This window comes from Ursus americanus, chromosome 5, assembly GCF_024610735.1.
Source record: "Ursus americanus isolate L20-20 chromosome 5, mUrsAme1.1.p, whole genome shotgun sequence".
Taxonomy (NCBI): Eukaryota; Metazoa; Chordata; class Mammalia; order Carnivora; family Ursidae; genus Ursus; species Ursus americanus.
The window spans coordinates 3,789,935-3,814,948 of NC_142131.1; the positions used below are offsets into that span (position 1 = coordinate 3,789,935).

The 25,014-nt window shown below is 34.0% G+C and overlaps 1 protein-coding gene across 3 annotated transcripts in view; it reads right to left on the bottom strand.

Annotated features, from left to right (window-relative positions):
- FER (FER tyrosine kinase) overlaps window positions 1–25,014 on the bottom strand; it is a 437,115-nt gene that overhangs the window by 317,063 nt on the left and 95,038 nt on the right. For all 3 annotated transcript variants that reach the window (XM_045808269.2, XM_045808262.2, XM_087861935.1), the window contains 3 exons: window positions 16,736–16,919; window positions 13,937–14,074; window positions 13,257–13,376 (listed from right to left, as the gene is read on the bottom strand). In XM_045808269.2, the coding sequence (XP_045664225.1) occupies window positions 13,257–13,376; window positions 13,937–14,074; window positions 16,736–16,919 (442 nt within the window). The remainder of the gene's footprint in view (window positions 1–13,256; window positions 13,377–13,936; window positions 14,075–16,735; window positions 16,920–25,014) is intronic.

Consider the following 25,014-nt stretch of genomic DNA (forward strand, 5'->3'; position numbering starts at 1 on the left):
AATAATATTTTTTCATTTGATGGTGATATGAACTTTGGCTATCTGGAAAATTCACTTTTGTAGAATAGTTCATATCCCAACTACTAGATTTAAAAAAAATTATTGTATTAAAATTAGAGAACACAGGAAACAAACTGAGTTGCTAAAGGGAAAGGGGCTGGGAGGATGGGGTGGCTGGGTGATGGACACTGGGGAGGGTATGTGCTGTGGTGAGCACTGTGTATTGTTTTAGACTGATGAACCACAGACCTGTACCCCTGAAACAAATAAGACATTATATGTTGATAAATAAATTAAATTAAATTAAATTAAAGAACATTCTCAAGAAAGCTATATTTCAACTTCTAGTTTCAAGTTATTTATTAAACAGTTATAAATAAGTAGCTAAATAGCACTCACACGTAATGCTTTGCTGTTATATGATCTCATGAAAGTCCAGATCACAGGACACTACCTCAGAAGGTGTGCCAACCACCTTCTGTTACCCCAGTCTGTAGGTAACAGAGTAAAGACCAGTTTCTCCATATTGCCTTGGCCATGTTACATAAAAGCTGAATTTGATAGAAAGCTCTTTCCCTCTCTTTACTACTTTTCACTCCTCTGTTCTTTTACTTCTCTCTCGTATACCTTTCTCTCATTCTCTTCTCTCCTGCTTAATCCTCCATTCATCTCTTTTCAATTTTTCATTCATTCACTTAAACAAGTGTTTACTAAGCACATACCTTGTGTCAGGCACTCTGCTCGACACTAGGAATATAAAAATAAGTCTGGCCTCAGGAAATTTATATTCTAGTAGAAGAAACATCAACTTTTTTTCCTCCAACCCTCTCTTTTCTTCTTTAGTCTCTTTGACTATTACTATTTCCTTTCCGTAGTTTCTTTAGTTCTCACTGTACTGTATCGTCCACTCCATCTTGAAATTAATACATAGTCCTACTAAACCGTAAGATGCAGCACCATGGCTTGCTCTCCACAGTAGATCCCCTACACTTATTAGCACAGTGTCTTACACATAGTATGTGCTCAAAGCAGTTCTCCACGTCCTGTTTTTAACGTGGAGAAACACACACACATTAAGCTTTTTTTGACAATTCCCTAGCAACTCCCAGGACTCTCCTGATCTTACCATTCTGAATTATCTACAAAGTGAAACCAAAGAGCTACCTCAGTGTGGGAACAACCTAATTTATGAGTTTCACCCACCAACTAATTCTGGAGCTGAACAGATATATAAACCACTACTGCAATGGTTCAGTGAAGGAAGCTTCAGTTCCATACATAATAGTCACTAGTACAGGGCTAACTCCTTTCACGTAAAAGTTGTATCATCAAGCTAAACACACTACCTCACCATCTCCGAACAACAGAAGTATTTGTGTTTACAACTCCACATCTCTGCTGCATTTTGGAAAGCACCTTACTCTGTTATAACAGACAACAGCTCTAGAACCAGACACCCTCAGGTTTAATATTTACTTAGGTTTTCTAAACTTACATTTCCTCTGCTATTAAAATGGAAGTCAATTTAACACCTACCTTAAAGAGTTCCTATGACTATGATGCATATTTTTAAGTTCCTATTACGGATTTTGAAGCATAGCATGTTCTCTATAAATGTAACTTTATACTATCAACCAATTTTATTAGTTTCATAAAAAAAATTTTTCTAAGAAGTAACTTTAAATTTTGCCTTCTACCTTCTAAGAATATTTTATTCATGTTGGGTGCAAAGAATAATGTTGCTCCCAAGGTAGAGGCAGAATTGAATATATTTTAAATAAAACTCAAGAACAGATTATTTTTATTATTTATACATTATTCCCAATTAAGGGCAAGAAAAATAAAGGAATACTGCAAGCATACTACATGAAAAATAGAGAAGCCACTCATAATTAAAAGTTTTTCCCTTCAAAACAATGTTATTTCCAACAAGTTTAACTTTTCAGAAATGTGAAAACTTTCGGTTCCATGAGAAATTGAGCTTATATTTCTTTGTTATCCTTGGTACAAGTAAAAGAGTAAGTATGTCTACGGCACACGCACACACATGCACACACACGTTCATGTGATTTGACTTAACAGTAGTAATATCACCACAAATCTAAAAAGAAGCAAAACTTGAGAAATTCTATTTTTGATTCCTTCATATTTTATCATTTGGACAAATTCAAGGAAAGACACTTGTGGTAAACATCAGAGTTACCTTAGCTAGTTATAATGCTGCCCTCTCTTGTTATTTTCACTCTGGAAAGGAAGAATGAGGTGAAAGCCAGAGTCCCCATTCACTGCTACAATGAGCAAGTTTAAACTACCTTAGACTCCATTTTTCGCTGGCACTTCTAGCAAAGTATATTAAAATCTAAATCTGCTAATATTTTCTACTTCCTTTAGTAATCATTTAGCCTCCTGAAAAAAAATCACCTAAGCTTTCAATGAGAAATTAAATTCGAGGTTTTTTATATGCTAAATTGAGTACACAGAAGTTCAACTGTGAGAAGAAAGGGGTGATCCTTATGATTTCTTTTCAAATTCCTGATTTGTGCATAACAACTTTAACTCAGAAAGAGAGAAACCTACCACAGCTTACTAGATTCCCTAAAGGCCTAGGAGAGCTAACAATACTTTTGTTCCCTGGCAGGTCTGTTCTGCTAGCTAGAATTCACCACCTATTACACTTAGCAATGAAGGCCAGAGGGCCCAAGGAAGAAAGAAAGGACATTAGAAGTAAGGAAAAGAGGAGATGAGAGGGAACAGAAAAATAATATTAGTTGTCCCTACTTTTTCTAGCTCTTGATCATGTCAAGAAATTGGTAAGTCTTCTTGAGGCTTTAATTTTTTGACTGCCTTAGCACAAACAAAGCATAACTGACCTTTATGCAAAGTCTTCTTAAATTAAAAAAAGCAAAATAACAAAAACCCCAAAAAACTAAGTAAATCTTTGAAGTCAAAACTTCTTAATATTTCTAAATCTCTAAAGATTCCTGGTTGTAAATTCAAAGTGGAAAAGACGAAGGATTTAGAAGAATGGAATTATATGGGGAAAGTATTTTCTTTACCACCATCCCCCTTAAAAAAAAAAACACCAAAAAACCTGGGGTGGGATAGAGCCAGTGAAGTGGAAAACATTCTTGTTTATGTATAGAGGACACAATACATGTTAGGATAGTTTGCAAATTTCAAAGCATTATTCACCATTGTTTGTACACAAATATAAAAGTAACAGTTCAAACGGCTTATTCTTTACATTTTTAAATTAAACATGTTACACTTAAATAATCTGATGCAAAAGTTAAATGTCATGAGACTGCCTTAAAAAAAATCATAAAAGTGACATAAATACTTAACATTTACTGAATGCCAACCAGTTTCAAACACGTTACAAATAAGCGCTTAAATCCATAACATTCTTATAACAATATTATCTCCATTTACATACGAGAAACTGAGGCACGGAGATTAACTGAGGCCCCCTGTCCAAGGTCACAGAGCTGGTAAGTGGAAAAACATGTTAGAACCCAGGCAGCTTAGATCCTGAGTCCATGAACTTAACAACTAATATCCTGTTTTAGTATTTTCACCTCATAAAATTTATCTAAGACAAACACTTCAACAAGTACACAAAGATATAAACACAAAGATATTTATTGAAACACTGCTTGTAATTGGAATACCCAAAAGTGAACTCACTGTGATGCTAATGACACTTAACCTTCAGGCCAAAGATACAGACGTAGTGAAGAGAAGGGCCATATGCACCCCAATGTTCATAGCAGCATTGTCCACAATAGCTAAATCGTGGAAGGAACCGAGATGCCATTCAACAGATGACTGGATTAAGAAGGTGTGGTCCATATATACAACGGAATATTACTCAGCTATCAGAAAGAACGAGTTCTCAACATTTGCTGCAACATGGATGGCACTGGAGGAGATTATGCTAAGTGAAATAAGTCAAGCAGAGAAAGACAATTATCATATGATTTCTCTCATCTATGGAACATAAGAACTAGGAAGATCGGTAGGGGAAGAAAGGGATAAAGAAAGGGGGGGTAATCAGAAGAGGGAATGAAACATGAGAGACTATGGACTCTGGGAAACAAACTGAGGGCCTCAGAGGGGAGGGAGGTGGGGGAATGGGATAGACTGGTGATGGGTAGTAAGGAGGGCACGTATTGCATGGTGCACTGGGTGTTATACGCAACTAATGAATCATCGAACTTTACATCGGAAACCGGGGATGTACTGTATGGTGACTAACATAATATAATAAAAAAACATTAAAAAAAATAAATTTGATAAAATGACAGTCCTGCTTAAAATGTGAGAGTACCACATTACCTATCATTCTATTGACTAAGAAGGTTGATTCAGACAGTCTAATGGGTTAAATTGTGTCATTCCCTACAACAGGAGTCAGCAAACATTTTCTGTGAATGTCTGGAAAAATAAATGTTTTAGGCTTTGCCACCAAGAGGCAAAATCAAGGATGTTATGCAGGTATTAACATAACAAAAGAGAAAACAAATACAAATATCTAATTGAAAAATTCAAATATAATAATAATTGGGTACAATTCATTGTAACACCGGTTTATTAAAGAGAAGGACAGAAATCTTTTGAAAGTAATAATTTTTCCCTTCATTGGGGTTCAAAGTTAGTGCTCATCATCAAAATAACTGTAAATGTTCACTGGTTAAAGGAGATATACAATGAGATTTCATGTATTTCATCTTTGAAAGGATCTTTTCACATAGATGGATATTGCCTAATATTAATAACAATCATAAGCATATGACTTTAATTGAGTATATTTACTGCTTAGAAGGCATTTGTAAAATTATATTGCATGCTTTTTAGCATGTCATTACACTGCAGACTCATCACTCCTAATTGAACGTTAGGTGGGAACTCCTCAATTGCACAGTTGAATGGATTTCTGAAATGCCGAAATACTTGCACAGAAGTCCAAAACTCACTGCTAGAAACATAGTTTGAGCTTAGAAAATACATCAGCTACAAATTTGGTGGGAATGGTAATCTTGCTTCACGTTTTAATGTTTGATGGCCTGTCATTACCTGGGATTCAAGTAACATTAGTTGTCATCTAAATGACTTTACTACAGTATAAATTCTGCATATAAGCACTGTATTATCTTGTAATTTTAGGTTGAATTCATTAGGAAAATACTCAAGTCTTTAGCACAAGCTAATTTTTCCGAAGCTTTTGGAACTCAGTGTTGAATAATAGTGGTTGAGGGAAATTCTGATTATTTAGAAAAATTTCAGTCTTGGCTCTAATCTCAAAAAAAAAAAAAATCACAATAAAACTTTACTACTTCTAACTCATCAAAATCCTATGTGATAGGGCAAGTGGGGATATTCAATTTCAGTTTTTGACAAAAATTCATGGAACTGATGATGGTCAAGTCCTTGAGAGCAAAGGAAGGTCATTATTGACATTATTAGCTTAAGAACACATGATTAGATTCAAATATTTTTCCATGAAGTGCCTGCTTATGAAAAATACAATGAATAATCACACTAGGTAAACACCTAACGTTTTCACAAGCTTTGTAAATTTGTTCAACTAAGCCTCTTTCTGATTCACACATTTTTAAGACCATCAGTTGCAACACGTCTTAAGAGATACCACTTCAGCTTGTATTGAATTATTGTTTTCTCAACATCTTTGAAAATATTTTTGTCTGTAGTTGAGCCACAAAGACTATTCCTAGAGAGTAATTCTTCAGTCACTTCAGACTTGGCATTGACTCCTCAAACAAACAACAACTGAGCAGTTTTGATCACACCTGCTGACATACCAAGAGACAGGGAAAGCCCCTTGAAATCGTTTATTTGTTAAATTAACTAATGATGTAGCGCCCAATCTTCTCGACTCCTCAAGCCAATGTTCTCACTGAAAGACTAATAGACATAAACAAGTTTATTTTCTCTAGACATATTTCCTATTTCCTTAGTTACCGCAGTGAAACACTAATTAATTCGCCACTGGTAAATGGCTTTCCCTGTTCAGATAACAAATAAGCCACCCAGAAACTTATTTTGGTTGCATCCTCATTTTCGAATTTTTCTTTTTTTTTTAATATTTTTTTATTATGTTAGTCACCATACAGTACATCCCTGGTTTCTGATGTAAAGTTCGATGATTCATTAGTTGCGTATAACACCCAGGGCACCATGCAATACGTGCCCTCCTTACTACCCATCACCAGCCTATCCCATTCTCCCACCCCCCTCCCCTCTGAAGCCCTCAGTTTGTTTCTCAGAGTCCATAGTCTCTCATGCTTCAAATTTTTCTGAAGAAGTCTGCTATGATGAGCTATTCCATTTTAAATTTGTAACTTTTCTGACTAGTGCTCTCCTGCAAGTTGGTAATACAGAAATGAGTATTTAGACCAGTAATGTCAACATATACTGTATCACTTTAGCACAGCCATAGTGTCATTGCATAATAAACACAATACTTTGCCATCTAATTCAATAACAAAATAATCCATACTTCACTGTGTCTTATCTTGATAAGCACCAAGTAATATATAGAATTGGTGAATCACTCTATTGTACACGTGAAACGAATAGAACACTTACATGTTAATTACACTGGAATTAAAATTCTAAAACTTTTTAAAAAATTTTAAAAGTGTAAAATTCAAAATCTTTCTCTTTTTTTGTTTTGACATGATAGGCATGGGCTGATAACAAAAAGCCACTCAAATGCTGTAATACTGCAATATGTGCAGCACTCAAAATGCTACTGAGTTCGAACAGTGTCACTGTGATCTGCAGTGCACCAAGCAGCAGTGTGAAGGGAAGGGAATGCCATATACGGTCTCTGTCACAAATGCTCCACTCTGTCACTGCAGCAAGAAATCACCCACGGACAATAGGTAAATGAATGCGCATGGCTGTGTTCTAATAAACCTTTATTTATGCACCCTGACGTTTAAACTTCACATAATCATTATGTGTCACAAAGTATGTTTCCGTTGATTGTTTTAAACATTTAAAAATGTAAACAGTATTCTCAGCTCACAGACTGCACAAAAATAAGTAGGAAGCTGGATATGGCCCACAGCCCGTAGTTTGCTAATTCATATCCCATAAAATCCAAAAGAATTACTTTTCCACATAGATAATTACCATTCTTCAATTAAGAGATCTTTTTTAGGGGCACTGGGTGGCTCAGTTGGTTAAGTGCTGCCTTCACCTCAGGTCATGATCCCAGGGTCCTGGGATCAAGTCCCCTACCCCTTTATAAGGCTCCCTGCTCAGTGGGAAGCCTGCTTCTCCCTCTCCTCTCCTCCCCTCTCTTCCCTGCTTGTGCTCTCTGTTGTTATCTCTGTCTCTCTCTCTCTCAAATAAATAAATAAAATCTTAAAAAAAAAGAGAGAGAGAGATCTTATTTATATCCCATTATAAAAGCTAAACACATTCTGACTTTAAATTTTGAAAAAATGTACTAGGAGACATAAGGCTTGAGGTTGGGCTTTAGCTTATGAACACAAGACTATTTAACACAATCTTTTAGAATTCAAATATATGTCCTACTGATAGTACCTTATAATAAAAAGACATCATTTCAAACTAGAATATTGAGTCAAAAAAGACCTAAGTAGTACCATAACCCTTCATCATTTTACTAAAACTAACCAAAATTCCTCTTTGGACAGACATGTTAATGTTCACCTTGTTTTGAAATAACTTGCTATCTTTAATTTGCCTTAGTTCAGCTACTGAAGTGCTTGTTCATAACTCCATTTACCCTGCTTTAAGTTTGCCACAGATCACAAATGGATGCCTCATCTCTCCCAAATGCCGAAACCAATGTAATAAACACATATATTCTAATGTTCAAAATTTTATAGACCTGTCTTCTTCAAGTTATTCTGATGAGCTAAAATTACTGAGTCCCAAATTATTCAATTAAATAGTTATTAGATGAGAGGAAATATCTACATATATAATCTTAATAAATGGATGATTAAAATCAATATAGTATCTTTTCTAGCTTTGGCAAAGAAGAATGACTCAAAACAGAGGCAGATGCGGGAAGGGTGATGAAGGAACAGAAGAGAGGCTGTAGGTCCCAGAGACAAGGGAAACCACCTCAGACTGCAGCTTTCAGTACAACTTCAAGTTAAATGCATGTGTGATAGGAAGTGTACAATCTCGGGCGTCCAGTGCTGGAAACCATCAGAGGCTGAGGGAGCAGCCTCTACTAACTACATCATGATCTACCACGCAAACGAACTTCCTGTAAGTAGGAAATAAGCGATCCTACAAATACTTGAGTTTAAGTCTTCTACATATCACACCTTTATAAATGCAGCTGATACAAATAATGAGAATATGACAAAATGCTTCATGGCACACATTCATGGGTAAATGCAGTAATTTTGTCATTTACTATTATAACAACATGAGATTTCCATCAAGCCTTCTTTTGGATATAAATACTAGTTGTGTAATAATGTCAGAATCTCTTACATTTAGTTGAGAAACCTCTACATGATACTATAAGTAGTAACCAGGAATAGAAATTATCAAATATATAAGTTTCTGCTAATAAAAATGACAATTCTTACGTTACATTTAGGAATCTAAAAAAAAAAGCCCCCATCCCAAATTAAAAGGTGTCTGTTTATGAACAGCAAAGTGAAAGATAAAACCTTAGGGAAAGGGCACCTACTTCCCCATCAAATACCTTACAATTTAACACTGACCCAGAAGTATGGCAGAGGAGAAGAAAAAAAGAGTCAAAAAGGAATCCAGTCAGACTATTGTAAAAATGCTACTTTTTCTCCAATAACACTATACAACTTAGAAAAGTTTAACAAAAAGACATTCTTTTAAAATGAAAGATACCTATTCAAGTGGAGTAGCAATCCTTAGCTATTTTGGGTCCTGAAGCCCTCTGAAAATCTACAGGAACCTGCCCCCGGAGAGTAATACACACATTTCTACACACAATTTTACTGGATTTATGGTACAAATTTTCAATCCTGTCTACACAATAAAGTCACCTGGAAAGTTCACAAAAAATCCCAATGCCTAGACCTTGCCCTCACAAAATGTGATTTAATTGGTTTGGGTTAGGTCCTAGACATCAGCATTTTTTTAAAGCTCCTTCACTGATCCTAACATAAAGCCAGAGATGATGACATCCACTCTTGAAAAACTCCCTGAAATCTCTCCATAAAACCCTCTCCATTCACTTGCTCATTCAGCAAAGATGTTAATCTGCAACATCTGACATTTAGCCAAAAATTCTAAAGAGTCCAAGAAAAATGTAGTCCAGTTTTTTTCTCTGCTTCACAGTCACTACGAATCAGCAGTCTGGCAGACTGCCAGTATGACTTGCATTATTAGAAAAATTCTCCAGGAGTCAAATACTAATGATTCTCACTTCCAAACTAATATAACCTTTCACAAAGGACAGGGTCATCAGATTACCGAAACAAACATAAAGGAATGCAAAACGAACAAACGGTTTTGAAGTTTTCCTATACTATTGCTTATTACAGCTCTAAAATGGGCCCAGGAAAAATGTAGGATATGGGGAGGCACAGGCCATAGAACACTGGCATTTTCAAATAACGCTTTTGAGAGTGTTCTAAAATTATATAGAGCAATGTGATTGGAGAACAAATGTTTCGTGAAAGAATAAGGAAGTGACACAATGGGAGGAAAAACAAATAGCCGATATTCTAGAGAGAGGCACGCTACAATAAAACTGCAAAGATTAGAGAAATAAAACCACATTTATTTAACATTATTATAAACATCGGCCCCAACAAGCTTCCCTCCTCACCTCATCCATTCACCTCCATTCCAACATAGGATTTAAATATATACAAACGTATATACAAACATATATGTACTAATTTTTTATTAATACTCATTCTATAAATATTACTGTATAACTTCCTTTTGCTTTTTATCATTTACTTTGGAGATCATCCCATAAAAGCACCTGAAAATAATATAACACTGTATGTTAACTAAAAGAAAAAAAAAAGAAAATCTAACCTATGAATTTTGAAATATTTTTGTTTACCAAATTTAATAATTAATGAAAGTGACATAATATACCTTGTAACATAGTTTTCTTTTCATATTTAGGAACTAACAAAAAGTTTTCAGACCTCAAGCATTTCCAAAAGCCCGTGAAAAACTAAGCATTGCATTTGGAATCCATCCCAAGCAGTAATTTAAAAAACAACAAAACCAGTATCTAGAACTTGCTATGTGCCAGGGACTATTCTAAGCATTCTACATTTATTCACATATGTAAACGTTGCAACAACACTATGAGTTGGGGGCCATTATTATTACCATTTTATTTTTGAGGAAAACGACATATAAAGGGACTAAGTAATCTGTCCAGTCTCACAGAGGTAATGTCATACTGTCAGGATTCAGAACCAGGCAATCCACCATGTTACACTTGCACATGTATCCTTCCTTACCTATAGGCTAAAGTTCTAGAAGTAAAATTTCCAACTCAAAATGTATGAGCAAGTCCAATTTTGATGTATGCTACAAAATTATCCTCCAAAAAGCTTACATGAATTTACCTTTCTGCCAAGACTTTATAAGAGGGCTTATTTCTCCATACCCTCCATAGCAGTGAGTATTATCAAATTATTTAATTCTTGCCAATCTGGTAGGTGGAGTAGCTTCCTTTTTAAAAACGGATATTTCTTTATTGTCACAGGACTCCTGGTCATTTGTATTTATTTTTCTAATTATTTATTTTTCTATCTGTTCATTTGTTTCATTCATTTCTTTTGGATATAATATTTCAACACATTTGTTTCATTCATTTCTTTTGGATATAATATTTCAACACATTTCAACAACAAAATTAATAAATTGATGCCTCAAGAAAGAAATTAGTTTAACTTCAAAGCACTAATATTACGGTAAAAAGAAAGCAAGACTTTGCATCTTATTAAATATATATGTATGTATATACATAAATTTTTTAATGGAATTACCTTAGATTATCTTAACAGTGCCAATAAACACATTGAATAACTCATTCCTGGAATAAAATTCTTGAGGAAAACCTGCTCTTAAACTCCTATCCTGATTTGGACACTGTTCAGTGAAATGTAGCTAAGTTTTGCCTCAGTAAGATATAAGCAATTAAATCTTCTATCACATTATCAAAGATTTATTATCCTTAATTTATTACATTTTTTTCATTGCTTCATCACCATAATTAAGAAATAATGATTTATGCACATAACTAGTTTTGTTCTCATTAAACCCTGAAAAGCAATAAAACAAATTATTCTTTGGTCACAAAATCTCTTATTTTACATAAGCTTTTAACAGGTAGCTATTTTTAATTTTACCATATTACACTCTAATATTTCTAGGCTCGTTCTTTTTTGGTGTTTATTAAAATAAATTGATTGATTTTAGCATAAATACCTTGAAGGTATTAACCCTTGTAACCTTAAATATACAGTAAATATATTTTGATGAATAAATGAATAAATTACTTGGGAACAATACAGTGATCAAAAAAACACAAGTAATTTATGTCATATTCCTTCAAGCCACACAGGAATCAAAAAATGAAATCTGCCACCGCACAATAATTGAGAAACTCTACTATCCATTTCGTGTGATAAATTCAACTCTATTGTTTAGAGCAGAGTTTCTCAACCTTGGTACTATTAACATTATCAGCAGAGAATTCTCTGTTGCAGGCAGCTGTCCTATGCACTGAAGGATACTTAGCAGCTAGCCGCTAGGTACCAGCAGCGCCTTCCCGCCTGACAAACAAAAACATCTCTAGATATTGTCCCTGGGGACAAAAATCACCCAGGGAGAGGACCACTGGTTTAAAGATATCTAATATTACAAGAGTATATCTAAAACCAAAGTGAGACTCCTGTTCAAAACTTGGGAACAGCCTCAAGAATCCCAATATGGTTACTAGAAAAACCTCCTAATGCAGTGTACTCCAATGCCCCTCTTCCATTCAACAGTCAATCCACCATAACTTTTAAGCCTTCATTTTGTTCAGGTGATTCAACAAGTACTTGTTAGTTTCTTCCATCCCACCTGCCCAACTTTAAAGTTATTAAACCCCTTTCCAAGACCTAGTCCCAGGATCCTACCACTCAGTTAATTATCTGTAATACTACAATATTACTGAACAATAGAAAGGAGATTGTTAAATTACATCAGATGGGGACTTTTAGCTGAGTCTTTTGAGGTAAAGTGCCAACAGGTCAGATGATACTATGTGTCCAATATCAAAGACAAATGAGTGCATAATCATTCCTAGCTATGGTTCTGACCCAGAAGACAAGTACATACAGTGCTTATTAATAAGTATGTTTCTTGTGTTGCTCCTAAAAAAAAAAATCAAGGGATGAGTTAAATATTTATTTATTTGAAAGAGAGAGTGAGAGTACAGTCAGGAGGGATGTGCAGAGCGAGAAACAGGCTCCACGCTGAGCGGGGAGCCCAGTACGGGGATCACCAGGACCCTGGGATCATGACCCAAGCTGAAGGCAGATGCTTAACTAACTGAGCCATCCAGGTGCTCCATTAATTATGCTTTTTAAATTTAAAAATATACTATTAATAGCCTCTGATACTTGAGAAGGACTAAAAAACACATTAAAATTTCTCAAAACTCCTTTAAAATATTAGACAACAATAACAACAAGGTGAAGAACTAATTTATTTAAATGTCTGTAACAGAAGACATCCCTGCTTAAAGAGAAAAGAACTCAAAAGTCAAATTTTTATACTAAACCCTTCTGACACCTATGAGTCTCTTCTTTACCATTCAGTGTTCTCATTTCCAAAATGGTTCTGCCAAAAAGTTTTCAGTATTGAGTGGGATAAACATAGATAGATAGATGGATAGATAGATATAGATAGATAGATAGATAGATAGATAGATAGATAGATAGATAGATAATGTTTTGAAAAGAATGAACCATTATTCCAATATAACTAACTGGGCAAATGACTGTAACATCACACAGAATTTTGAGTTTCAGAATTACCAAAATTAGTGATCACAATGAATAAAGTTAACATATCTTTCAAAACATTTCTTTCTGACCAAACAACAATCAGTTCATTTTTAATTTACTTTTCATTACTGGCAAAAAATAAAGATTGGAATTTTAAATCTGATAAAGTACAACTATAAATAATAACACTAATAGTTAAATTGTTCAGATTTTCTAAATACTTACATTACTTGCAAACTTTCTGCTGTTAAATTATTCCACATAATTTCATTTGCCTGAAGATTTTCATTTTCTTCTAATAAGGAAGTATCAAACTCAATTTCTTGCTCTTTAGCAGCCGTTGTTCTAATAAAGCCAAATAATTTTGATCAATATGAACATACTATCATAATATATCTTAATACACACCAAAGGCAGAATATTTGCTATCCAAAATTATGTTCACAAAATAGAGTAAATACAAATAGAATAAATCAAATTAAACCCCACGCACCAAGATCTAGTCATGTAATTTCAGCCTCAATTTCATTTGTAGAATATGGATATTAACCTGTTTTATTCCGGTCACAATGGCAATGAGTATGCACGGATAAATAATTGATGCATCATAAATTTAATACACATATAAAGTCATAGTGTTATCATCATACAAATGTTGAAAAAATACATAACTTTATGGATTAAAAACAGGTTTAACAAAGGACAAATTTGTAAAGATAATTATATAAATTAAATAGTTATCACTGAGAATTAACTATAAAAATAATTAAAAGCAGATAAACTAATCAGGAATATCATATGTCCTAACAAGCTCTTTAATATCTTATTTTAATTTAAATACTATATGGTAAAAAACAATAATACTATCACAAATACTGAAAGAGGAACGAAAATATTATACATACCTGTGAACATCTATGAAATTATTATATTCTGTGCTAGGGTCTATCTGTTCAACTGACATTTGAATCTCTTTATGGACATTCACTATTTCCTCTGTAACAAGACTGGTTATCTGGCTGTATTCATCAAATATACCTTTTCTGAAAACAAAAATAAAATTTTACAACATTTTTAAGTTTTCAAGGGAAACAGAGGCCCAGGAAGGATTCAGAACAATAAACATAAGAAATGTAATACCAATATTTACAGATAGTGATTTTTATGCACCACCTTATTTCATATACCTGGATAGTAAAGGGATTATACAAAGGCACAGATTAACAATTTACATTTGATATAATATAATAATTGCAAATGATCTAGAATAAGGCATCACCTTTTCCAACATGTATTTGACATGTCCAAAATGTAAGGTCAGGTTGATTGTTTTCTATTTCAAAAGATTGTCATAGGAATGTTCAGCTCCATCACATGGGACTGCAGATCAACTCCTCTCCCTTTAATGTTTCTCTCCAGTGGCTGCTACTTCCTCAAATTGGTCTTCTCTTGCTCCTGGGCCCCTGCTCTTTCCTGTATACTTACAGAGTTCCCCTGGTTCTCTACCTAAAATGACATCTAGAGCTCTTCTCCTGACCTCCAGTCAATAGGAAAAATGTCATAAAACATAACAGCTTTATCTAATGAATACAAAAGTTAAAGCTATTCTGTAGCAAAGACCTGATCTCCAACCTAAGAATGCTATGCTGTGAAAATACACCACTGGTCAAAAGTGGCCTCAATAACAAGTATGGACAGACAGGCTTATCTTGCCTTTTCCCAAATAAATATAAGGCATAATTTGCTTTTCTTTTCCCAAATCATCACTCAAAAAATTATTATTTACAAGATCTCTCTTATTTAGTATTCTCCCAATAGCCAAATACTGTTTGGGTTAAAAAAAAAAAATTAAACTGCTTCAGGCAATGCTAATTTGAAATGATTACAGAAATCACCTGACAAAATTTAAAGAAAAGGGGAAGGCAGAGAAATTTAAAACAGATTTAGTAAATATCCCTGGGGTTCTGACCACAGAAGTGAAAGTACTGAATGATATTAATGTAAATGACCCTATCTAGATAACTCTCATAAAGCAATACCATAATATGATGTGGGGATGATTATTAATATCCACCTTCAGGACAAATGGAATTCTAAAAAATGAATTCTCCTAATGTTGTTAAATGAATGTGACATGGAATTCAATTTCAGTGAAATCATCATGCTTGAATATTTTAAATACTAGATCTAAAATAATTTACTGTTAAAGATAGTATGCTACAGGAAACTGCTATGTTTCAAAAAGACATCTAGTGATGATGAAGATGCCATTATTGAAGATTCATGTGAAGAGTTTGAAAAAATAATGACTCATGAAATGAGTGCAGGAAAGGAAGTATTTCTGAATCAACAATATATCATCTAAAGTAGACATAACTATGGGGTGCCTGGGTGGCTCAGTCTGTTAAACATCTGACTCTTGATTTCGGCTCAGGTCATGATCTCAGGGTGCTGAGATGGAGCCCTGCGTGCAGCTCAGCAGGGAGTCTACTTGAGATCCTCTCTCTCCCTCTGCCCCTCCCCCCTCATGTACTCGTGTGCTCTCTCTAAAATAAATAAATCTTTAAAAAATTAATTAAAAAATAAAGTATACATAAATTTATACATTAAATATTTTAAGGAGATATTTTATCAATACCATTAAAAGTTTACATATTCAAGTCAACTAAAAACATTTTATCTTTTCACTGGAAAATGGGAGATCACCTAATAAAGCAGCTGAAAAATAAAGCAGATGAAGTCTACCAAAGAGTGGCTTATCTTTCTCTGTTGTCTTGTATTGATGTCTATGGTAAACATGGACATACTCCCTTTTGACATACTTCCCGAAGTGTATTGTTAGCTCCTTGAAGGCAGAAATTGTGGTCATATCACAGGCAGCATGTTTTGCATACAGTAGAACTTCAATAAACATTTGTTGATTTTAATCTCACACAATAAAGCTGGCAAATAAACCTTCAAAAAATTCTTTCCCTTGATGGAGCTAGAGTATAATGCGAAGTGAAGTCAGTCAATCAGAGAAAGACAAATACCATATGATTTCACTCGTGTGGAATTTAAGAAACAACAACAAATAAAATGAGCAAAGGAAAAAAAACAGAGCGAGAGAGAGAAACCAAGAAACAGACTCTAAGAGAACAATCTTGATGGTTACCAAAGGGGAGGCGGTAGGGTGACAGGTGAAAGAGATAAAGGGGATCAAGAATACACTTACCGCAATGGGCATAGAGTAATGTATGGAATTGCTGAGTCACTACATTGTACACCTGAAACTAATATCACACTGTATGTTAACTATACTGGCATTAAAATTAAAAACTTAAAAAAATTATTTCCTTTGGACTTCTCAGTTGCTTGATATTCAAATACAGCCCTCTGAATATAGATATTCACTTCTTCACACCTATGAACTAATGAACTTTTTTTTACCTAAATTTCCAGCTAATGGGAGTAGAATAAAAACATACAAAGAGAAGGACCATTTTGAGGGCTAGCTGGAGGGTTTAGGAGATGATAATAAACTGAATGGATACCAGAAGTGAAAATCAAGAAGGACCAAGGTAAAACAGATCTGAAATACGCAGTGGTCCGGGTCAATAATGAAGTTCACAAAACACAGACAACTTCAATCCAAAAGCTTACCTAGGAGAGAAAATAACATTAATTAAATTAAATAAAAATGCCAAATAGGAAATGTAACTTACAATGCTTTGATCATTTCTTCTTGCATCTTTTGTAAGGAGTCCAGAAGCAAAGGAAGTGTGGTGTCATAATACTGATTCTGATGAAGCTGTGCCCCTTTCAATGCCAATACATACTGATTATGCAACATATGAACCTTCATTGTCGCTTTGTCGTATCGTTCCTTGGCCTTTTCGGTTTCTTTCCCTGAAGAAAACATTGAAGAAAGTTAACAAAGACATAAAGAAGTTTTATTTCCTCTATATGCAAACTGAATGACCACTATTTTATATTTCACACATTTTATGAATAATCAAAATTTTATTGAACATATACTATATGCGCAGCTCTATGCAAAGTACTACTTATTTGCCAGTACTGTGCATACAGGCTGCTGTGAAGGAGGCATATATTACAGTAAATGTTTGGTGAATGTAAGTTAAAGTACAATTTTTTTATAAAATTATACAGAAAGATGACCCTTCTAATTTTCAAGAAGCTCACACCAAATTGAAACAACAATGCACATGAAACTGTATAACCAAAGAAATAAGAAAGTTTATAAATAATGTTAAATTTTGGGGTCTGTATTTGAGGTGTCAATAAAGACAAGGGGAGTCAGAAGAGGCTTTGTAGAAAAACCAAACATGGGGCATGCCCAGGAAGGAATAGGAAAGACAGAATGGACAATAATTCCTCCCTTTCTTCCTTTCATTCAATGAATTTTATTAACCGATCACCACCAGGAACTGTGCTAAACATTAGGAATTCAGCACCTAGCAAAACCAAGTCCTCAACATAGAGCCCCTAGTCTGGTGAATTGGAATACTGAGGGAAAATACGGAGAGAATAAGTAAAATTACATAGGCAAGCAAAGAAATAAGCTCAAAGACAGTAAGTTTTAAGGAAGTGAAGGCAATATGTCTATAGAGGTAGGGCAGTTTTAGGGTGTGAATGACTTGAAAATCAAGCAGAGAAATTTAACCCTGATATGGGAGAAGTACAGGAGATACTGATAATATTATGAATTAAAACTTTTTGAGGTGCCTTTACTAAAATAATTCAGAAAATATTTACAGATTGACAATATAAATGACTCTATGAATAAAATTTTTAAGCAGGTCTTCAATTTTTGATGCAAACCAAATATTTCTTGTCAATTATTTAGATTCAGGAAATAAACTTTTCAAAATATTTATTAATTTTTGCCCTCTTTCCAAGGAGAATCCTCCACACGAATCTTCTCCCAAAAATAGATCTATGTTGAGAATTTTTGACGACACAGGCTCTCCTGTGCCGCCACTCTGTTGTGGCTTGGCACCCCTCTGGGTAATCCCTCTAGGTAGGAGTTGGAAAAGCGTTCACTGTTGGAAGACGTCACTAGCCCAGGATCAAAAGCCGAGAAAAATCAGTGTTTTTGCGGAGAGAGGAGACCGCAGACCCTCAGATATGCACAGGCAGAGCAAGAGAGTAAGAACAGTTCCCTTGCCTTTCTCCTCTCCCCTCTAATTCTCAGGCATAGGAACCATCCAGCTGGTGAAAAAGGAAATCTTTCCAGCACACTGGTAGATCTCTGCTACCTATAAATGCTAGTGGTTCCGAACACTGGAACCACCACGGACTTCTAGGGAACTGCACAGAATTATTTTACAGGGCATACATAATTCTCTAGCCATAGTCCATTAGCTGGTTCCTGCACATGGGGATATTATTAATTACTCAAGTTACTTGCAAATTGCTGCCCTAGATAACCTGTTTTGCTGTATAACACAAAGAACTTCTCAAGGAGAAAATATTTTAATCAACAGAGTATCTTTTCTAGCCCTTCTCATTGCTGTCTGGAAACAGGTTCTAACACCAGACTGGGAGGATGGGAGTAAATATATTAATTCTGTTCTGATCTGAAGGGATCAGAAAAAAATAACATGAGCCACTACAGAAGTGGATTTTCTCACTTTTTGACTACAACTCACAGGATAGTATATTTTATGTCATGAGCCAATTATCATATACATTTTTAAATATATAACTGAAATAAATTCATGAAAGGCATCCTTATTATCCTTACTATGAAGGATGCCCTGTGATTTAAAAAAAAATTCTATTATATTTGATTTTCAACTTTTAAAATCTTCATTGAAAAACCAATATATATATATATATATATTTTTTTTTTGCCTCAGTTAATACAAATCCCTAGAAATTTTTACTCATTCTATATGGCACTAGGGATAATCTTTTTTACCTTCACAATTACAAATCACTTCAATAATACTAATCATGAATGATTTTTAAGATTCTCAGGAACACATTCTCCTACATATTCAATCACTATAATAGTTTTTTACATAGGATACTATATTTATTTTTCCATAAATACTGCTACTTGTCATCCTTCTTGCAAAAATACATTTCAGAAAATGTCTCCAAGAGTCAATGCATTTGACACATCAATGGCCAGCCTCAGAGCCTCCCTCTAAAATAACAACCCCTTTTCTCCCTATCCACACAAGTCAGGATGAGACTCCTATATGAAACGAATACCCAAGAGCCAAAGTGCATACCCGACCAAGTTGAAATCAATGTTTTGGCTGGAAGCCAAATCACATTAATGCCTGAATGAGACAGAAAAGTCCACAAACACCTGCTGCAGAAGCTGTCAGAGCAGCCCGTTAGAGGCCCTTTTCTTTTGTTCTTTAATTTTGTTCATCATTTTTTAGCTAGTTTAAGGATAATGTATTTAAAATTTGGCAAATTCTGACGGTTCCAAAAGTCATATACAATTACACAGACAAATTGATCCCAAGTAATAAAGAAGTTTTCTAGAGTCTACATGTTGATAATAAGAAAATAAGGCAAGCATTTATCAGGCAAGAATATTTAAGTACTGTGTTCTAATTTGTTAATTTTTATTATAAATTCAAAAAGTATAATTATGTAGTAAACTCAATTAATTCCATATTTTATGTCATTTTAAAAAAATATTACTTTTTATATGAACTCTATTATTCCTAATTAATTACTTGGATTTTTTAGTGTAACTTCAGGAGTCAAGCTCTCCACACAAACATTTTCATGGAGACATTTAAACCACCCATCTGTCCTCCTATTTGCACAGATTTTTAAGCTGCACACTACCCATCTGTCTTTCTAGCTGGTGAAAAATGATGCACTAAATATGCAACACTCAGCTAAGATTCTGTAATCTAAAATAACATTAGAAAAGTTAAGAATTTCTCACTTTTTTCCTTTATCATATCTAGTATATGAGAAACAACCTGAAAAAGACTATTACAACCAAATTGAATTATCAACAGTTTATCAGTGGTCATTAACACAATTTAGAAAAACTTAAATGCCTTTGAAAACATCCAAGTCAGAATTTACTACATTAAAATACTACTACTAATAATAAAGTCTTTAAAAAGAGCTTTGGGTTTAAAACTGAATTTGGGTGTATGTCTTAGTAGGTTTTTGGTTTGTTTGCTTTGTACTCTATAGCTCACACACACTTATGCATCCGGTTATAAGGTGTACTTGTGTATGCACATGACCGATCAACCTATCTATATCTCCCTCCCACCCTCCCTCCCCTGTAGAAATGAACAAAAAGTTTCAAAAACATGCTCACTTGCCATGATTTGGAAAGGGATTCTATTATATTTTTTCCTGATTTGCTTTAAAATAATTATTTAGGCCCCATAAAAACTATATAAGAAAATTCAAGAAATAGTAATACTCTGTGAAACCAATTACAAAAAATTTTTTTTTCAATTCCATCCACTTCCTAAAATATGTTGCAAAAAACTACCAAACACAATTTTTGCCACATAGCTTCTTGGTGCAGGCTATTTCACATCACTATTACCCTTTCTTAACTTTTAAATAACTACACTCGAGCTTAAAATTAATGTAACATATGCAGAGCAAGTAAATTTTTATTGACAGACACAGAATTACACCTCTGTTGCTATATGACTTTTTTTTTTTTAATGATAAGAGGCATCGAAGCAGGGCATGAAGTTGTCCTATGTGTCAATTAACAGGGAGGAAAACGTCCAATTTTTCCTCCTCCACATAATGAATTCCACAAAGAGAATGAATTATAATTCTTTTGCCACCACTTGTTGACAAATCTGTTTAATGTTTGTAATAACAGAGTGTATATACAACATGTCATGCCATAAACAATATTATGAAGCTAGCAAAACTCAATTATGTAAGTTTGACATTTACAAGAGACAGGCAAGACTACTCATTAAGCTAGTCTAGAAAGTCAAGTATTTTTTATTATAAACTTTGGAAGTGTTTACCATTTGTTAAATATTATGGTGGAAAGCCTCCTGATAATAAATGAGAAGTGATTGTTTTCAAAAAGGAAAATGCCTGCAAGAGAACTCTGCTTTCATTTGGGTAACTGAACATTCTACCATCTTACATTTTTCCTTCCTTTCAAAACATTCCTCCTCAACTGTACAATTTCTACTCATTACTCCAAGCAAGAAGAAAATGAACAAGAATTCATCCTAATTTATGAGTTACTTGGGCAAATGTCCACATACGTTTTTTCACATGGAAGTTAAAATTCAAGTATGACATGTGGGAACATTTTACTCAGTGCTGTTCAGACAAAAGCAAAGTTAAGAAGTTGGTTTTTGTCTCAGCTTCTCCTTTGATTAGCTATGCAACCCAAGCAAGTTTTATAACCTAAATATTAGCTTCTAATTTCCAATCCTGGGAGTTAAATTATCTGCCCTTATCAATTCACTGGGTTGTGACAGAGACTGAATGGCAAAAAAACTGTTGAAATGCAATAGCAAAGGTTAAGGAAGACACAGAATTTGGAGAGCTGGAAAAAACCTCTTGATCATATGTTCCTATAAAACATTAAAAAGTACAATAGGTATATCCATACTGTGCTATTTTTAATAAATTTCCTGGCATAAGAAAAATAGATATATCAATCAAGAAATATTTATTGGACATGTGTTATGGGCTCTAAATTGTTCAAGGAATGAAAACAGTGATAGTTTACTTAAAAATTGAATAAAATACCTTTAAAGAGTAAGCTCTCTCTGTGCAATATCGTTTCCTTGCATACAGCTAGATTCAGCTGCCCAACAATCTTTTCATAACCTATAAACTGAATGGTATACCATGCTCGAATCTATATTCTAGAATGTAACAGAGCTGTGAAGGGGAAGATTCTGGGTAGCTGCGATGAAGCAACAGCATAATTCTGAATTTCCCACACAGCATCTGAAAATTTAATAACAAAAAGAAAAATAAATAAGCCCAGATCCTCAGCATAACAGGCAGAGAATGTCCAAATTTTAAATTGTCTATGAGTAGAAAAATAAACACCAAATCTCTGCAAAAGATCTCTCACCCTCCCACTGCAAGCCTCCATGGACACCAAGGGCTGTTCTGAAAAACAGAAGAAAAAGAGAGAAAGAAAAAGGGCAAAGCTAGCAGTGTACTTAAGATTGATGTAAAACCATTATTAGAAGAAGAAAGTTCATTCCACATGTGAAAAATACCGGAAAAGCATAATGGTAGATCACAGCACTGACTGCAAGGAGGGGAACTAAAAGTGCATGTGAAAGGCAAGGGAAACAGTCTTAGAAAGGTAACATGCCAGGGGGAGAAGTGGCTAAAATGAAGGAACTTGGGAAACTGTGATGGAAAAAAAGAAGCAAGAGAGGAAACAAATGCTGCAGGAAAAAAAAAGAAAATAAAAACAGATAAATAAGGGGCGCCTGGGTGGCTCAGTTGGTTAAGCATCTGCCTTCGGCTCAGGTCATGATCCCAGGGTCCTGGGTTCAAGCCCCACATCAGGCTCCCTGCTCAGCGGGGAGCCTGCTTCTCCCTCTCTCTCTGCCTGCTGCTCTGCCTACTTGTGATCTCTCTCTCTTTCTGTCAAAAAACTAAATAAAATATTAAAAAAATAAAATATTAAAAAATAGATAGATAAAAGGACACATCAATCTTCGTCAAGAGCATCAAGGGTACAAGATTTTACTCTATGTGCAAGCTAACAATTTAGCCTGCCTCAACTTCATAGAGGTGGGCAGAAGACACAAGTCTCCTGGGACAGAGACAAAGGACAGTTTATTTCTCATAGTAATATCAGTAGCTACAGTATCATCATTCATCAGCAGAAGAAAACACATTAAACCAAGTCAAATGACAACCAATAAACTAGTAGAAAATATATGTACCATGAATAACAGATAAAGATATATTCACTGTAATACACTTGAAAATTCTTAAAATTTAAGGAAAAAAAGACCAAAAACTTGAAAGAAAAAATGAGCAAAAGACAATCCACACACCAAAAAAACAAACAAACAAACAAAAAAACTTTAAACGGACTTTAAACATAAAAAGATGGTCAATCTCACTCCCTCACTCATAATAAAAGAAATGCCAAGTAAAATTATGAGATGTTATTCTTCACCTAGCAGATTGGCAAACATTCTGTTTTGACAAGTGTGTGCAGAAACAGACACACTTACACATTTCTGATAGGAATGCAGATTGCTACAATCTTTATAGAAGGTATAAACTACATACACTATATTTTATACCTGCAATCACACACTTCTAGGAATTTACGTTTAAGATATTCCTCCAATGATTAAAACACACACACACACACAGGCTATTCATGGTACTAGTGTATATAACTGGAAAAATTAGACAAAACTGTGTGTCCATATACAGAAAGTACTTGAATGAACTTATAATGAAGCACTAACAGTTAAAAAGAATGAGAAATTAAGCTACAAACTGAAGCTACAAACCACTATTGTAATTTTTAGGATACACTATCAAGTAGAAAAGCAAAGTGAAAAGGAGTATCATAGTATGATAGTTTTTGTGTAAGAAAGAAAGAGAAATAATTAAAGAAGATATAGTTTTCTAAGTATATAGTTTTATACAGTTCTGACTTTTGGAACAATTAATTTTTAACCATTAATGAAACAGATGAAAATCAATAAGAATAAGAGAGGAAAAAACAACTTAAAAAGAGATACAACAGGAACACGTGAACGAACCTATATTTCCAGTGAATAACATAATCACACTGAAAGGAATGGGGAAGAAAAGAATCAACCTAAGTAAAGCTGGAAAACAATATTTGATTACAATGAAAGACTAAAGACAAAAGAGCTCTAAAGAAGTAATGAATTGTAGTTTCTTTTTTCAGAGGCATGAGTTAGTAATTCTGAAATTACTTTCTGTTATTTTAGGATTTAACAAGTAAGTAGATTGTAACTAACAGAAGCTAGATTTCTCACTGTCAGAGAAAAAAGTTGCAAATACATGGATAGGAAAATACAGAATGAACATGGCATTGGACTAGAATTGGAAATATCAATACAAACTCTACAGTTTTAATACAGATAAACAGATTTAGAAACTATATAGACATACACAAGATATACTTGTGGGCATGTATGTATATACATTTGCTTATTTCTTATCTCTGTCATTGAGAGAACCTAGAACAAAGACACCCCAGTAGCAATGAGCACACCCAGTGCCCAAATAATGGTTTCTAAATACTAAATGGAAAGCCATTAAAAGGAACTATGGTACCTTAGAAAAATGGAGCAGGGTCTAGAGCATGAAAAGTATAAGACGAGCCAGAAAATAAGTGCTCAATGAATGACAGGAACACATGGAGTCACTTTCAGTTTTTCTCTCTCTCACATACAGAGAAAGAAAAGATAAAGCAAAAGTGGTAAAATATCAATATTTGGGGAATATGAGTGAAGGGTATATGGGTATTCTTTGTATTAGTTTTTCAACACTTCAGTATGTCTGAAATAATGTCAAAATAAAGGTTAAAAATCGAAAGCTGTGGAAATCTGATCAAAATTCAAAAGTATCTGAATATTCATTAAATCTAAAAAATTGAAGTTATTTAGTCTACAGATGAAATGTCTCAATGATTTTTCTTTAGATATAAAAATACTGACTTTCTAAACTAAAAAAGAAAACTTGGTTTCAATATGTATGTTTCAAAGCTGGTATTCCACTATGAGCAACAGTAATACATGGATCTAGCCAGAATGAAAACAAAAAACAAAAAAACAAAACTATCATTCTACTTCATAAGACTAGTCAAATGTGTGGAATAACAACATTCCCAACAAATGAGGTGTTTTCATCCTTTAAATTTTTAAATGATGTTCTATGAGGGACAAATAGCCTTTTCTTAAAAGATGCTTACAAAGAAAGTTAAAAAAAAAAAGGCTCACAAAACAGTCATAATAATGTTAGGATATAATTA